General features: G+C 35.0%; 1 protein-coding gene across 8 annotated transcripts; it reads right to left on the bottom strand.

The window, feature by feature from the left end:
* Positions 1–1,735: 1,735 nt before the first annotated feature.
* On the bottom strand, positions 1,736–16,447 carry LOC132276103 (uncharacterized). 8 transcript variants are annotated; one of them, XM_059777371.1, is made up of 7 exons: positions 16,283–16,447; positions 16,069–16,163; positions 15,677–15,814; positions 10,125–10,143; positions 9,450–9,544; positions 8,493–8,565; positions 1,736–1,932 (listed from the first exon to the last, which is right to left on the bottom strand). In XM_059777371.1, the coding sequence occupies exons 5-7, from the start codon at positions 9,532–9,534 to the stop codon at positions 1,920–1,922; spliced, it is 171 nt and encodes a 56-aa protein (XP_059633354.1). In that variant the 5' UTR covers positions 9,535–9,544; positions 10,125–10,143; positions 15,677–15,814; positions 16,069–16,163; positions 16,283–16,447; the 3' UTR covers positions 1,736–1,919. The 8 variants fall into 8 exon arrangements, with proteins under 8 accessions (XP_059633354.1, XP_059633355.1, XP_059633351.1 ...); XM_059777372.1 differs by having other exon boundaries at positions 15,677–15,765; XM_059777368.1 differs by lacking the exon at positions 15,677–15,814 and having other exon boundaries at positions 16,283–16,446.
* Between the last annotated feature and the right edge of the window lie 391 nt (positions 16,448–16,838).

Genomic DNA, 16,838 nt, shown 5'->3' with positions numbered 1-16,838 from the left:
ACATGTTGATCCCGATCATAAAAGGTGGACAAGTTGAGTGCGAAAAATAATACAAGTTGAAGAAGCAGTTTAAAAGGGAATTTTGGAAGGACCGAAGGTTTGATAACTTATTTCTTCAAGAGATCAAAAAGGTTTTTTTCTTCATAGCGGATTATTCTACGAGACTATGGAGATTTTCCATGAAAAAATATAATGTGCCTCTACACTTTATTTTGTTTATCTCGCACGTTTAAATTGCTTTAAATATTGGAATTTATCTTAACAAGCATGATTGAATGAATGATAACGATGATATAGATGTTTAATACAGTATTTGATATGAACCAAGCTTGTGTGCTTATTTATTTCTTTAAAGCAATTGTCAAAGTACTTACATTGAATTATCAATTGGCATCAAAAGAATAACCAAAGAGTTGTGTAAGGAACTTGAGAAACCGAGTATTGTTTATGCACAATGGTCAAGTGAAGAGGACGAGGCTTAGAAATATGTCAATATGAGTGATCAGCAATCCAAAAATGAGAGTAGCCCTTCAAGTCTAAATTGTAGCTTTCTTAACATAAAAAAAATTATGCTCTCAGAGGATCCATATGTCAATGGTGCGTGAAGAGACCGACTGGTACAAGGAGAGCGAAAACGTGAAAGCGACAAAATTGAGTCACAAATAGTGAAAATATAAGCAAGAGCACTTAGAGCGTGAGAGCGATACCTTAGCTTCAGTTTAAGGATTTGGGGGGCCATTCCGGCAAAAATATTTAGACCCCAAAACTAAAAATAATTGTCCAACATCTACGATATAATTGACAGATTATAGGAATTCCAGAGTGAGCTCAAAATGAGATGTTCTACAAATTCTTTGCATAAAACACAAAACTGCTAAATCAACACCCACTGTCAGAACTTATCCCTAGTGGATACCTTGTCCTTATACAACAGTTGCAAAACAAAAAAAAGAACTTTTGTAGAGCTTGGCGGAGAGAGAAAAAATTATAAAATAAAAAAATGATAGTATTCTTGTTTGAATAAGATAGAGAAGAGAATAAAAAAAATTATAACAACCAAATTATTATCATACCCTTTTAATTAGATCAGACATGAGTGAAATAATAATCTCCTCCTTGTAATTACTGAGGGCAATTTTAAAATTTTAAAAATACTACTTAACCCACTATCATTTCCCTCCCCATCTTCTCTTTTTGGAAGGATATCATTTGAGAAATAAGGAGGAAGGGATAGCTATCCCTCCAAATCCCTCTCTACCCTTTCTTTTCTCTCCTAAAACCATCCAAACACAATTCTACTTATCATTTCTTCCTTATCCCTCTAAATCATCCCATCCAAACAAAGCCTTAGAACCAGAGAGTATCATGCTATTTCATCTGTGGATCCCCCCATCTTACTTCAAGCTGAGTCCTAGGAAGCTGGCACGTCTGCCATTGCAAGAAGCCATGAAGAAGGTGCCCTCTTACAAAGGGTTGCAAGTACACCATCAATTTAAACATAATTCCAAGCTAATGCTCCTATCTAAAAAATTAAGGGCATCCTTTAGTTGACACTGCTAAAGCAATCAAATTCCTCTCAAAAAATTTTGGGGTACAATATAAAAGTATACAATCAACCACTTACTTTCCAAAAAGAGGTTAGGGGTTCAAGTCTAAAAAAAAAAACGTGCGTGTGTGCGAATACCAACTAGGAAAAAAAAAAAGTATACAAAAACACACGATAAATAGCAACATATAGGAAAACAATTCCGCCATTATACTACGTTTACATCTGGGTAACAATATACTTGCATGGCATGCTCAAATGTTCAGTAAAGTTGGGAAATTCCCATTTAAATTTAAAAACACAGCACAATCGGCAACACTGTGCACTACCACCACCCATTTTGATATTTGCTAGTTCATTTTACACCTGAGCTTCACCATAGATGCCTGAAAAAATGAAATTGGCCAAAAAAAAAAAAGAACACTTAAATAATTAGAATATGATACTAGCTATAAGGCCACACATCAAGAAGCAATATGGTACTGAATTTGTGGTGCGAATTTAAAAATAAAGCTCATTTATGTGCCTTTAAACCAAGCATGCTTTTCTTATTCAAGGGAGACAGAGCAGCCCACAATAGTTGCCGACATAGTTAACAAACATATATTGCACAATTGCGTACAAGTCGTGGAGAGAGAGAGAGAGAGAGAGAGAGAGAGAGAGAGAGAGAGAGAGAGCCAACATTATCAGTATCCTAACTCTTTTTTTATCGGGTAGGTCCCAACTACCCATTGAATTCAACTTCACGCTTGTCACTGGTTACACACTAAAATCATTTAAAAAATTGTCAAAGCAAAAATAAATAGTTATCTAAAATATATACACAGATATAGAAGATGACTATGAAGGTGATCATGGCTCCCAACCAAGTGATTTGCCATGAACAAAAATAAATCAAAAGAAATTTTTTTGTAGATCACATAAATGAAGTCCAAATTGCACCCAAAAAAAAAAAAAAAAAAAAACCTTATTTTGCATATATTTGGAATGAATTTATCTCACAATGAGTATAAGATATTCTTTGTGATTTCTAGAAAAGATCGAGTAAAAAGAGGAGCAGTTGTCAAAATAAAATACAGTTGCAGAGAGACTAATAAATCAAACTTCTAACTGAATACGTCCTAAAGACACATTCTGAAAAGTTTAACCTCACAGTCTATAACTCTGTTTGCATTTCCAGTTTCGTTCACTGTTCAAAGACTCTTACCAACAATTTTCCTTCACATTCTCTATAAATCATTTTTTATGACTCCTTCATTTTGATTGATCTCCAAAAAAGATTTTGATTTGAAGGATGGATCAGGTTTTCACATGCGATAGCAACCAGAATAATATAAATCAATTTCCAACAGTGTTCCCTTGTGTACTTCATTTTTTACAGGTCTGAAATGAAAAATGAATAGAAAAAAAAGTACAACTTAATCAACTAAAAATCAGAACAAAACAGAAAAAAAATATATAAAAGAATTATATTTCTCATATGACAATTCACATATTTGCTATTATTAGTTTTGTATCGAAGAGCTAACCAAGTGCCAAAGAGGAGAAATGAAAAAATAGAAACACAACATTAAGAACTAAGGACCCTTTTTGCTTCTTAAAAGCACTCTCAGAAAGCATAACTAACAGTGCCTGGCTAACTAACTCCTGAAGTGAACTCTAAACAGATCATAAATTCTTGCCTACAAGCTCAATGCTAAAATCATTTCATGATGAATCAATAATTAATGATACGGAACATAACTAAACATTTACCCTAACCAAACAAAGGGAAAATGCCAAACTTAACGTTTACTTGATGTTGATGACAGGCTATAATTTGATCATATTCTCTAGCTGGCTTGTGCTCTTGCCATATTAGAAACAATGTAACATGTTTTATGTTGCTCCTGTATCAGATCTTTATACTGGCAAAAAATCCACTGGACACAACAAGAATGCTGACAAACATAAGAGAACAGGCAGCTAATGTGGCAACTCACATTAAACCAAAAAAATTCTGACACTCCTGGTAACTACTCAATTGTTTTCTCATGATTCATGCCACTTGTGTAAGACATCGAAGAGCACCTTTAAGCTAAGCCAACAAATGTATAGCACTCTTCTCGTCTTATAGGATCAGTGTTATTAAAGGCCCAAGGCGCACCAAGACGCAAGGCGCGCGCCTGAGTGAAGTGAGGCGTACAATTGAAAATTTAAACTACCATAAAAACATTCAAATCCCATAAGTCATATCAATATTCTAAAATTAATATCAAATATAAAAATGTAAATCTGTCAACTAAACAAGCATCCAACAACCATAATACAGAGCAGAAATTTGTTTTCTTGAAAGGCAAAGCAGAATTTGTTCTTTTGAATGGCAAAACAGAGCACAAAAAGAAATAAATAAATAAATACATAAAAACCTGTTAACAAGAAAAGAAAAGAAAAAACAAAGCCAAAAAGAAAAGATGCAGAGACAGAAGAAGTAGATGAAGACAGAGAAGTAGACGAGAAGAGGGAGAAAGTGTTAAAGAAATAAAGGAGAAAAAACAGAGCCCCCAAAAAAAAATGAATGAGAGAGGAGAACTAGACGAAGAGAGAGATGTAAACAAAGATAAGAAGAGAGGAGTAGAGGAGAAGAGAGGAGTAGAGGAGAAGAGAGGAGGCAGAAGTAGAGAAGAGAGGAGAAGAAGAAAGAACTGACGTAGCCTCGTCATTCATCTCTGTAACTAGGGCTTCGTTGTTCGTCTCACGATCTCACTCTTTCTCTGTTCGGTTGACACTTTGACTCTTAGGCTTTCTTATTTGTTTATTCTTTCGAACAAAATTTTCTTCTCTCCTACGCTCGGGCTTTCTTATTTGTTTATTAAGTTGCCAAAAGTACCCTTTTTGACTTAAGAAATAGAATATCAAAGTTTTTTTTTAAAATCAGTGGGGCGCGCATAGGCGCAACTGACAAACAGGACGAGGCACAACCGAGGCACGCACCTAGTAAACATCAATGAGCCTGAGATGACAACAAGTGCTAGACCTGTGCCTTGAGCCTAGGCTCGCCTTTAGCCTTTAACAACACTGTATAGGATGTATTTTCCTTTACAAAACCTTCCATTGACTTTATTTTATAGGAATAAGCTCCCTTTCTCTCTCAATGGAATTTTTTCTCTTCCCACTCTCTGGTTGATCCAAGGTCCATTTTCCTGTTCTTTTAAGAGTTTCAAAGTAAATAATTTTTCTATTCAAGTCTTCAACCAATACTAATGTCTTTTAGGTTTCAATTGGTCCAACGGCATGTGGAAGTATAAAAATATCAATGGGCAGAAAGCACAGAAAAATAAAATATTTTTTGAAAAAAAAAAAAATAGTTTGAAAATTTTGTTGATTTGGAAACTAATACTGAAGCCATAGATAATAAATTAAATTTCGGAAAAGGTTTCGTTTTGACTAATAATGAATTTTAGGTTTCAATTGGTCCAACGGCATGTGGAAGTATAAAAATATCAATGGGCAGAAAGCACAGAAAAATAAAATATTTTTTGAAAAAAAAAAAAATAGTTCGAAAATTTTATTGATTTGGAAACTGATACTGAAGCCATAGATAATAAATTAAATTTCGGAAAAGGTTTCGTTTTGACTAATAATGAAGTGTCTTGTGAGCAAAAAGAATAAACAGGGACGGATCTACAAACAGTACAGTGGAGAAATTTTTTATTTATATTATATGCCTACAAATTATGTAATATTTTGAAAGTGCCCCCATTAAAATTATGAAAATATTCCAATATATAAATCTGCCCCCACTGTTATTTTTGGATATGACAAAAAATCGTTTTATATTTTCCTTACGTATATATAGATTTTAAAAACTACCCCCTTCAAAATTTTATATTTTTATTCTGCATATATAGAATTTTATAAATTCTAAAATTGTCTCATACTGATAATTTTAACCTTGATTTTATTCTTTCTTTCTCTCCTAATCATTAGACTCTATATCAACAACTATTCTTGAACAAAAAATCACAATCTCTAAGAAGATACGGAAAAAGGAACCTATATAAAAAATTGTCTACTTCTCTTTAGATTCATTTATTGTATATGATACATGGAAATAATGTACATACACCCATTATAAAAATGGGAAGACTCATACTTTAAAGCACACAATTCCTTATTTATTTGATTTAACCTAACTATAGATTAATTTTAAATTTGGAGACCTGACTGGAAATAGTTCACAAGTTTCCAATACAAAAATAAGTTTCATTCATTAACTTTTAAATTTTTGCATGCAAAGACTTCCTAGGTTTGTTGAGTCTTAACTAATTTGACTTGTTAGAAAATTCTCTACACTAAACGGTAAGAGAAAATGAGATAACACTAGAATACAAGCACACATTTGAATTTGCTTTATTTGCAAAATTGTGTTACATAAATATACATAATTTTTCTCTTCAATTTTGTATGAAAATCTTGCTTGATATAAAAGTTCATTGATAACAATTGTAAATTCACAAATGAAAAATTTATGAAAAAAAAATAAAAATCACAAATGAAAATATTATCAATCAAAATTTAATTTTTTATATTTATTATTTTGTGTTAAAAAAATTATCTTAAAATTTTTTTTATCTTATAATCTTCAATGGCGCCCCCTCAAGAAAATTTATGGGTCCGTAACTCATAATAAACTGTTCGTGTCAATGAAAGTATCCTTTGATTTTGAAAAAAGACTTCCAAAACATGTGTGCACCAAACATTATTTTTCTTCAATTTTTTTCTGGAACAGTGTATCCAGCAAAGTCCATCCCCAAAAAGGACTTTCAGTTTCGGAAACTGCAGCAAGTAAAGCCTATGATAACCTTACCTGTAACCTCAAATTGGGTTTATATCTGTTTCAATTATTATTAGAAAGAATAAATTCGGGTGATCTTGAGAAGTCTAATAGTGAAACAGATGTTTCCCAAGTATCATAAGGCAGCGATTGTCTAATTCCATTTTTCTTCTAGCCCAGTCAATATGAAAATCCAATCCTTAGGTTATAGAGTCACATAATGACATGAACATCATTGCAAATTTTACTACAATCCATGTCAAGGTCTCATTCTGTGGGACCTGTGAGTCTGACATGACTTTTTCCAAATCACCCAAATGTGTAGTGGTCAAAGCTCATAGATGCTTACTCATATAATTGGTGTAACATTTTGAAGTAACAGCAATGCACAAATATAAGTGATCCAAAGTTGTCTTAATAAACTAAATTCTCGTTAGATTTTGGTTCAAACATTTTGCAAAACAGAGACGCACAACCAACTAATAAAAAACAATAGAGAAGGTACGAAATTAAAATTTTAGGCCAAAATTTCATGATCCCCATTGAATACTTCCACAATCCACATGACTATTAGAAGAGCTCTTAACCATTCGAAATGAAATTTCTGCATCCAGATCCTTTTAAAAACTACTTGCAACGTCAACAATAGAATCATTGTCAAAAAAAGCAAATAACTTAATTGAAACAATCTAAATAATTCTGGTGAATGGGGAAAATTCAGCAAAAAAAATATCCATTTTATCATATTTTACATGGGAAATCATAAGAAAACTGCAAAAGAGGTCACTAAGGTTGAGTCAGATTTATCCCTTAAATTTATCTTCGCAGGCACACAAATGCCAGCAGCCAATAATAGACACTGGATCCCATGGTTGCTTTTAAGAAACAACATTTCCCTACGTGCAAAAATACTTTCTGAATGGCGATGGTATTAGGAATTATAATAAGATTTTCCATTGTGAATTTCCAGTATGAATCCCTTAAGCTTGTTTATGTTAGTTTTCATTATCATTCTCTTCTCTTTCATTCCTTTCATACTTCCTTTACTAATCACCATGCAGCATCCCAATCATTAGATATTTTGAAATGAAAATTTTTTATTTTCCAATAGGAATCTTAAGCTCGATATGATAAGCCGAAGCAGGAATATTTTATAACCGTACATTTATAAAGAGCACTGGAGGTTTGGAGAGAAGCTTTAGAACTAAAACGATTTATGGTTAGTCGAAATAAAACTTAATATATAGTGCTATATCAGTAAATCCAGAAAGATAAATGAGGATGTAGTGAGGATTGAGAACCAAGAGGTAAAAAAAGTGAACATTTTCGTTATTTAGGCTCAATTATTCATGATGAGGGAGAAATTGGAGATGACATTAATCATAGAAAAAATATTAAGGCGGGATGGGTTAAATGGAGAAGTGCAACTAGTATATTGTGTGATAGGCGTATCCCTTACGATTGAAAGGGGAGTTCTATCAAATAGCTATTAGACCAACCATACTTTATGGTACCCAATGTTGGGCAGCTAAGAAACAACATTTGCATAAAGTGGGCATGGCAGAAATGCGAATATTGAGATGGATGTGTGGTAAGCATAAGATTAGAAAGGATACAATTAGAAATGATTGCATCTTGGAGATGGTTGGAGTAGCACCAATTGTAGATAAAACTGGAGAACATTGATTAAGATGGTTTTAGACATGTGCAAAGAAGACTTTGTAGTGCGCTAGTTAGGAAAAGTGACATAGTCCACATTGAGGGTAAAACTAGGGGAAGAGGACCAAAGCTAACGTAGGTAGAGTTAGTAAAGAAAGATATGATAGCATGTGGATTGACTAAGGCTATGGCCTCAAATAGAGCGGAAAGAAAACATAGGATTCATGTAGCCTACCCCAGGTAATTGGGAAAAGGCTTGGTTGTTGTTGCACGTGTATAAAGCATATATATATATATATATATATATATATATATATCAAAATAAAAAACATACTCTGAATGAGCAAAGCCATTTTTTCCATGTTCACTGTATATAATATAAAGACCATGCTCTAGCCTCTAAGATAGTAAATTAACATGAGCAGAATTACTTCAATAAAATGAAACCAGGAATAACAGTAGTGATGCTACCTTTTGCAGAACTCAGTCGCATATTGGAACCCATTGTAGAAAATAAACCACATCAACACAAGTACCAAAATATCTAACGGCATTAAGGAACTCAGATCAGCAATCACATCAGAACCTACAAAACAATTGCATTGCATTTTTTTTTTTTTTTTTTACAAGTAAGAATTGTATTTACTTATCAAAAAAAATATAAATAAATAAGTAAGAATTGTATTAAAAGTGTTCAAATCCCTCAAAAGCCAAGGCCAAATAGGGCCTTTAGACCCTCAAAGAGTCCAAAAAATCAACAAGTTCCTCCAAGGTTCTTCTATTTTTTTGTTGGCAAGCTATAGATTCGCACCCCAATGACTCCAAATCTCTTTCAGTTTCGTGCAAAAACTTAAACCAGTGTACAATGAAATATTTCTCTTAACTCTGAATCAATGACGCTCCATAAACAGTAACTATTTAGATTTATGTAATGTGTCCTTGAATTTCAAGTTCAGTGCTTTTTATTTATTTTAGTGACATTGTATCTACATTGTAATTAAGAAACCAAAATTAGCAACAACAACAAAAGAAAAAGAAAAGAAAAGCGGAAAGGACGAAAAAGAAAAATCCAGATCACTGAGGTGCATGATTCGCAAAATGTCCTAAATCTTGAATTAGAAGACTCAATTTCAAATCCATTCTTGTATACTTGATGATGAACTGATCCAAAACCACTGAACTAGTGATCCCAAATTTCAATAAAAGCAGAACAAAGTCAATAACAGAAACACTGATTATGGAAAGGAACCAGGAAGGCATTCATTAATTTTATCATTTGGAATATCAATAATTTCAGAGTTTTAGGTGCAGTCCAAATGTGCATATAGATAGATAGAGAGAGAGAGAGAGAGCGAGATTGCAATCCTGGAACAAAACAAACACATATCAAATGGATCAATTCATCAAAAGAACATACAAAAAGGATACTGAAAAGGTAACGCTCCCACCAATCCAACATGTAGAGTCCAAAGGTGACATTGTAAAGGTAGATCTTGCGTTGAATCCAATTCATATCGTTAAACCTACAAACAATAGCTACAAAATATTAGAAACACCATCAAATTATAGTCTTTTTAAAGTTAAATCAAGCACAAATAAGTTTGAATCAGCAAACATCAGATGCCGATATATAGAATCTACAGTTTGAATTATATTATAGGTTTAGCCTCTTCTGACAGATGAACAATGAAATAGAATCGGACTGAAAATGCTGTAGGAAGAGGGCAACAGCTCAATAGATTTATTCACTCCTACCATTGACAATCAACAAAAGGAATAAGAACCTTCCTTGATTTCTTCTTTTCAGCAGTTGTGGGTATTATAAAATAACAGTATACTTCACAATTAATTCTTGCCATATATATTGTATGAAATATTTGCCTTCATTGAACATGGGAATAAGATTTTGAGATCTTTCCCCTCCAAATTTTAAAAAGCTAAATGGAACCAAATACAGCTGTTCATCCATGTGAATCTCATTCATGTGGGCTCCCAAATAAGTAGGACCTATCTGAAATCATTGTAGGGAGAGGTAAATGAACATCTTCCCTAAACCAACCATCAGATGCAGAGAAAACATAGTAATTGAACAAAAGAGGTTACCGTCTAGTTTTGTGATTCACTGGAGAGCAAATGGAAGATGTTCAGCAGATGCAGACAGAACGCAGCAGCATTGAGTGCACCAATTAGGAAAAGCAAAATGATCCACATTAAGGGTAATGAACACCAAAATTAACATGAATTAATAAGGAAGGATATGGTAACATCTGGTTTGACTAAGAGTATCGACTTAAATAGAAAAAAAATAATAATAATAAATAAAAAAAAAAATTATGTAACTGCATCCTAATAAGTTGAGAAAAGGCTTGCTTTGTTGTTTTTGTTGTTGTATACTATGTGACAAGGAAGATTTAAACTGATAGGAAATCTCAAGGCGACGACCCTTTCTGATGACTCTCCCACTTAGTGATGGAGAAGTCAAGGGAATTAGTTCCCTGGGTGGACGCTACTGCCTACACCCCCTATAAAAGTAGGAGTCGGTCAACCTGCTAAGGTATGACAAAATTTTCCAAGAAGTCTTTTCTTCTTTCCCTTTCCAATCTAGTACTAACTTGATCGTCAAAGTCCCTCCGGCCAGTACCACATTGGTGCTTTTCTCCGGTTACTCTTTCTTTTTTACAGGAAACGACACCTTACGATGATGTTGGTGTTGATGGTGATGGAGATGGAGAAAGACTGGAACTTCTCATGATCCAGCGCCACTCGATGCTTTTATAAAGTCAAGATGAATCTGGATTTCTTCATTGGAGAATGTGCAGCAAAGAGAAGAGATAACGTAAAGTAGAATTTTAAACGAGAATGAAGTAGTGTCATCTTTTAAGTGAGTTGTAGCTTTCCGTGTTTTCTTTATTTTGAAAACTCTTTCCAAAAACTCAGAGAAGTCCATTTAGTAGTTCTCTAAAAACCATCACTTAGGTCAAAAACAAAAAATGGCTTTTTGTCACTGAGAAAACAAAAAATTGTTTAATGTTATGGTTTCTTGTCTCACATTGGATCCGAATGGGAGGATGTTGAGTTTGTAAGGGCGGGTAGGAAGCTCCACCAAATAGCTTAAGCTTTTGGATCGGATGGCAAACGCCTAGCTCATTACAAGTGGTATCAGAGCAATCCCAGTCCTTGATTTGGTGTAACGCCAAGCGTCCACACAGAGGGTCGGGTTTGTGTCACGGTCATTATCGGATCCTCCTGCCATTAAGGTGGGCAAGCAGGCAGGATGGTCCGACCGCAACAAGGGCATTGCGAGTTCAGGTAGGGGAGAATGGTATGGGTTCTTGTCTCGCATTTGTTCCAGATGGGGAGGATCTTGGACTTATAGGGGCGGATAGGCAGCTCCACCTAATAGTTTAAGCTTTTGGGTCGGATGACAACTGCCCAGCCACTTACAAGAAAAGTTCTGTGTTTTTTTTTTTTTTTTTCATTTTCTTTTTCTTTTTCTTTTTCTTTTTTTTGATAAGAACATTTCTGTTTCCTAAATGATAAAAAACAAAAAACATTTTTTTTAACCTGCTTGGATCTGTTTTTGAAGAATAGTTTTTAAAAAAGTGAGTTACACAAGTGATGGTTTTTGGAGAGAGCTCTTAGTTTTTGGAAGGAGTTTTCAAAACTAAGAAACACGGAGAACTACAGGCCACTTTAAAATGACCTTACTTCATCCTCGTTTAAAATTTTCCTTTACCTTATCACATCTCTCAGCCGCACATTCACCATTAATCTCTCTCTTCCTCAACCTGTTGAACGGCTTCTCTTGTCTAGTTGAAGTTCTCTGTTAAATGATTTCTCTTGCCTCAACTACAGCTTGCACTCTCATTTTCAACTGAGAATGGAGTTCATGAAGAAGCGCTTCAGGTAATCATAAATGATTTGCATTAATGACTTGAATGAAGTGCTTTATAATGGAAAATTTTGTTCAAAATTCTTCTATATGATGATCGAAGGGTTATGTTCATCCTTTTGCATTGTGCAAGTTATAAGTTATAACTCTTTTCTTGTTACAACAGTCTGGATTTTTTCCCTTGCCAAAACATTATATGTCCGATCGTCCACCTTGAGATACTGCTTGAATCAATATTCAATTTTAATAGTAGCCATCCGCTATCATGATAATAGATCTTGCTTTGTTGTATTCTTCCATCACTACAATGGACCTTACAAAAGATGGGAACTCTTTATAATTTTCTTCAGTAAATAACTTTGGCCTACTTAAGCATTTTTGGTGATTACTAATATTATTAGGACAATGGTCTTGTGAGGTGACCATATCTAAATTTTCATGATCTTTAGTTAGGTAAGTGTTTGTACAAATGTTAAAAGGAAAAAAAATTCCATGATAATGGTCTTGTGAGGTGGTCATATCTAAAGGCAGGCCTAAGGACCTAAGGTCACCTATTAATTTAGGACAAGAAACCAGGGCAAGTCAAGAGAATCAAGACTGTGTGATGATCTGTTATTTTATTTTTTATTTTTAAATTTTAGGGTTTTAGCCTTATATTTCGTAGTTTTGAGGTTTTAATAGTAATGTTCAAGTCCTTATACATTGGGTAGGCTGATTATAAAAAGGTTATTGCTTCTGCTTTAGATATTATGAAGCCTATAATTTTGTTTGGAAAACCTTTGACATCTCAATGTGGGTTGCATCGAGCTGCTTCTTTCTAATACATCCTCGTAAAAAATGGCTAAAGGGTCATATTGTTCTCATCTTTTGGCAGCATATTGTAGGTTTTCAATGCAACTCATGTTTTATTCAACCATTTGATATTCTACAGCTTCTATGTGGAGGAGCCTTGGCCTTTAATCCATCAATGATCAAAAAAATGCTTGTGCTTTATACATTTTTTCTTTTTTCTTTTTCTTTTTTTGCAAGCTTTACATAGAGAGAAGCAATTGTAAGATTACTAAGCAATGGTCATGCAATATTTTATCCTTTTCTTTTTACAAAAACGAATGAATACTTTAATTGTATGTAACAATGAACTTATAATATCTATATTTTAGCACAATTGATGTGATTTATATACAATATATTTGAATATAAGGATATTAGATTCAATTTCTTTTATAGATAAATTTTATTTTGGTATGGATACAATGTATGAATAAATAGGTCTTCTAATCTTTCAGAAAAAAATAAATGGATTTCTGAGTTATTGATAATTCTAAAAACAATTTTCTTCCAATCATGCCAAACAATTTTCTTTCTTTTCGTAGTTCCAAAAACTATTTTCAATAAATACAACCAAATGGATTTCTGAGTTTTTGTTCTCTCAAAACTGTTTTGTAGTTTTTCCAACCAAGCGAATTTTCACACTAAAGAAACCATTTTCTACTCTGATTTTCTGAGTTGGAACTTTTTCAAGACCCTTTCATAGCTGAAAAAGGAACATGCTAAAAATAGGGAACTAGATGTGTCAACATAAAAGTTAAGTTGAACACAGCTTGGTCATTTTTCTATTTTTCGAGTCCAAACTAGAATCATTTGGCACCCAACAGATGCTTCTGTATATAAATTTTGATCAAACAAAGCAATCCCCCAACTAACGTCGTCCTCAACAACTAAAAACTGATCCAAGCGGGCCCTTAGTTTCTAAGTTGGAACTTTTTCTAAACCCTTTTCAAAGCTAGAAAAGGAACATGCTAAAAAAATAGGGGACTAGATATGTCAACATAAAAATTTGTTGAGAACAGTTTGATCATTTTTCTAATTTTTGAGTCCAGACTAGAATTAAATGCTAATAAAACAGAGCAATCCCCCAGTTAACGTTCTCCTCCTCACTCAATGTCCCCGTAAATTTGCATCCTCTTAATATGATTACCCTCCTTAATCCACAAAGCCCTAGAATAGACCGCCATGAAATCTCCTCCAAAGTAGCAATCTCCTAATCTCCGCCTAACACAGTTTCCTCACACACCTATCCACATCATCTAAGCCTAGAATCCCCTCCTTGCATTCTAACTTCTAAGCCGGTAAAATTCTAACATGATTCTATTCTTTCTCCACTTCCAATTCCTTAACAGCTCCCTATACCACTTCTTCATGTCCTCCTTCAATAAACAAAGCTTGCTAATTAGAACAAAGCTGGGACCACCATGCACCATTGTATATCCACCCCAGCGGTACCTTAATCTCCCCTTGCAATCCTCCGCACAAAGCCACATGTTCTCAAACTTGAACAAAATTTTCTTCCTCCTTAATTAATCTTCCATAACCCAAAAGCAATGGATTATGATCTAAAATATTTGGAAATTTCTCCACCCAATTTCTGAAAATCAAGAATCTGTCCAAACAAGATAGTGTAGGACACTATCTGCAACTAGACCATGTAAAGAAAGCACCCTTTATCGGCAAATCAATGAGTTGTAGGGCTTCAATGAACTTGAAAAACATCTCCATAGTCGGCGACAACCTCCCTCCAGTATATGTCTTAGACAGGGATCTAACCACACTAAAAATCCCATCCCACACACCAGGGGATGTTCCATCTCCTCCGAGCATAGCCAAGCTCCTCCCACAAAAAAAAAAAAAAAAAATTGAAAAAATGAATCCCTCTTTGCATCCTCAATAAGGCTGCCGAGAACACCCAATGAAATCCATCCTTCTCCATAGAGAACACTTGAGATGAAAAATATTCCATTCTACACGCCCACCTTCAATCCCACCTCCTATCCCACATGTCCAGAATACCCCCAAGAGGAATTCCTCTTTCTTCCAGCCATCTTCCACTCCTTATTGATAGATTGGAATAACTCCATAGTCTTCCCTTCATTCCCTTCATACGTTAACCCCAAACACTTGCTCACCTATATTATCCATTATGCAATTCTCCCACCTCTCATCTCCCGCCATAACAAGCATGTTGTACCTCTCCCTTCAGGATTCATAACAGACAAAGGTTTCTACAGCCCCAACCCATCACCAAAATCTTCGTGGACTTCCTCTCAAACAACATCATCCACAATACAATTAAAAGGATCAACTGGCAACCCCTCCCCATCATCCCTACAAACTAGGACAATCTCCAGTCCATGGATGTACTTTACCCACCATCAGATATCTCTCCATCCCCGTGAAGAGCATCCTTCATCCCCACCAACTCACTGCGCAGCCGCAACTCAGTCAACTAGGCTGGAGCCGAGCCTTCTTTCAACCTCAATTGATTAGCTCTCCCCACGCACAAGGTGACCACCTCTTCTTCCACCTCATTTAGAAGACATAGACCATGTAAATCGGCCTGTCTGCACTTCGCTGGGCACAACCTAGCTTGGCCCCAGCCTCCAGAACCAAACAAAGAAAAAAGAGAATTAACCAAATGCATCATTGTCCAGCATATATAAAACCATAAAATCAATGATCAGTTCGGCGGTTCATTTATAACCCATAAAATCAATCAAAAACCCCTCCTCTGGAGAATGAAAAAATGAACACAGCATTTATATCGAAGCATTTATATCAAAAAAGAGACATAAAATTACACTCAACTGCCAACAGTTTGCCTCACTTTCCTCACTCTTAATTGTCAAACACAATCCATACACTCAGATGCAACAATTCAGATTAACCAAAAACATAAAAAGTTTATAACAAAGCCTCAAAAACTAACCTTCTCAGTGACCAAAAGAACCCACAGAGCACCACCTTTATCTCCCAACCCTTTGAGTTTATACTCCAATGATTAGCTCCAAGAAGCACCTGACATAACACAGTCCAATCCCTCGCCTAAACAACAGCTTTTTATCCCCTAAAGCAATATATTAACTGACCGAATTAGTTAACTTGCCTAACCCCCTAAACCCTAAATTGTTTAAATTTAAGGAAAATAACAAGACCTATCAAGAAAAGAAATTTAGATCCAGAATTAAAACCTTCATTAAGAGAAAAATTAAAAAATTAATTTGAACCAGTAAAGCATTTCAAAATGATTATCCTCACTCAAAACAAACAGTTAAAAATTCAATTGAACAACCAGTAAATCATTGCAAGAATGATTCGTACCTACTGTGTGAATTCCTTTTCTTTTGCTTTAAGATTGACCAGAAGTCCTAGAAAAGGGACGAGAGCTGAAAATCGCAGAATGAAACGAAACAATTCTGGAAGAGAGAGAAGCAGAGAATAACTGAGGAGAGAAAATGGAGAGGCAAAAGCGACTGGTCTCTTTGTGGAGAGATGTTTTGGGTTTTCTCTGCACAACAAACGAGAGAGACTTAACCTGAGGAAGAGCGTTTGGTGGTGGCGCGGAGCTACCAGATACGCTAGATCGACCTTCGCGGCTAGGTTGTCGATTTTGGTGGCGGCGGTGGCGATTCTGTCGTTTAAAGAGAGATTGGGACGGGGAGAAGACCGAAGAAGATGACCCGGTTGGGGGAGAAGACCCAATTACGTACAAAGCGACGTCGTTTCAATATTCCTAGTCAGTACGCCAATGACCGATTTGGTTAAACGAAAGCGACCGTGCGAATTTCAACCTCATGTGGATTAGTGTTATGGGATTAGGACCTTAACAAGCCTCCTGACAGTTATGGGATGCTGTCAGCGTGCACTGGGGGTGCCCAGTGGCATTTTTATAAATATGGCGAAAAAGTGAAGCTTAGAGTTTTGGCTCGGGATCTTTATGAGAGGTACCTTGAGTCTATAGAAGATGGTTGGCACAGACAGCACTCGATTCGGATGTCGTGCACTTTGAGACATTTATATGTGGGTGCAGATTAGTGGGCTTGGCATGGGCTAGGTTCACAAGGTTAGCTCAAATATTACTTAAAGCATGG

Source organism: Cornus florida, unplaced genomic scaffold (genome assembly GCF_030987335.1).
Source record: "Cornus florida cultivar Cherokee Brave unplaced genomic scaffold, ASM3098733v1 CherokeeBrave_3.0.0_Hap2_Chr10, whole genome shotgun sequence".
NCBI classification, from domain to species: Eukaryota; Viridiplantae; Streptophyta; class Magnoliopsida; order Cornales; family Cornaceae; genus Cornus; species Cornus florida.
The sequence above is the reverse complement of the archived record's forward strand: the minus strand, read 5'-3'. Positions and strand labels throughout refer to the sequence as shown.

What these genes read in the sequence shown, in the direction of transcription:
- LOC132276103 (XM_059777369.1), bottom strand. Translation starts at nt 9,534, where the DNA reads ATGAATTGGATTCAACGCAAGATCTACCTTTACAATGTCACCTTTGGA. An exon ending in GTGGGAGCGTTACCTTTTCA is followed by an intron (nt 8,566 to 9,449) that starts GTATCCTTTTTG and finishes TAATGCCGTTAG; the next exon opens with ATATTTTGGTACTTGTGTTG.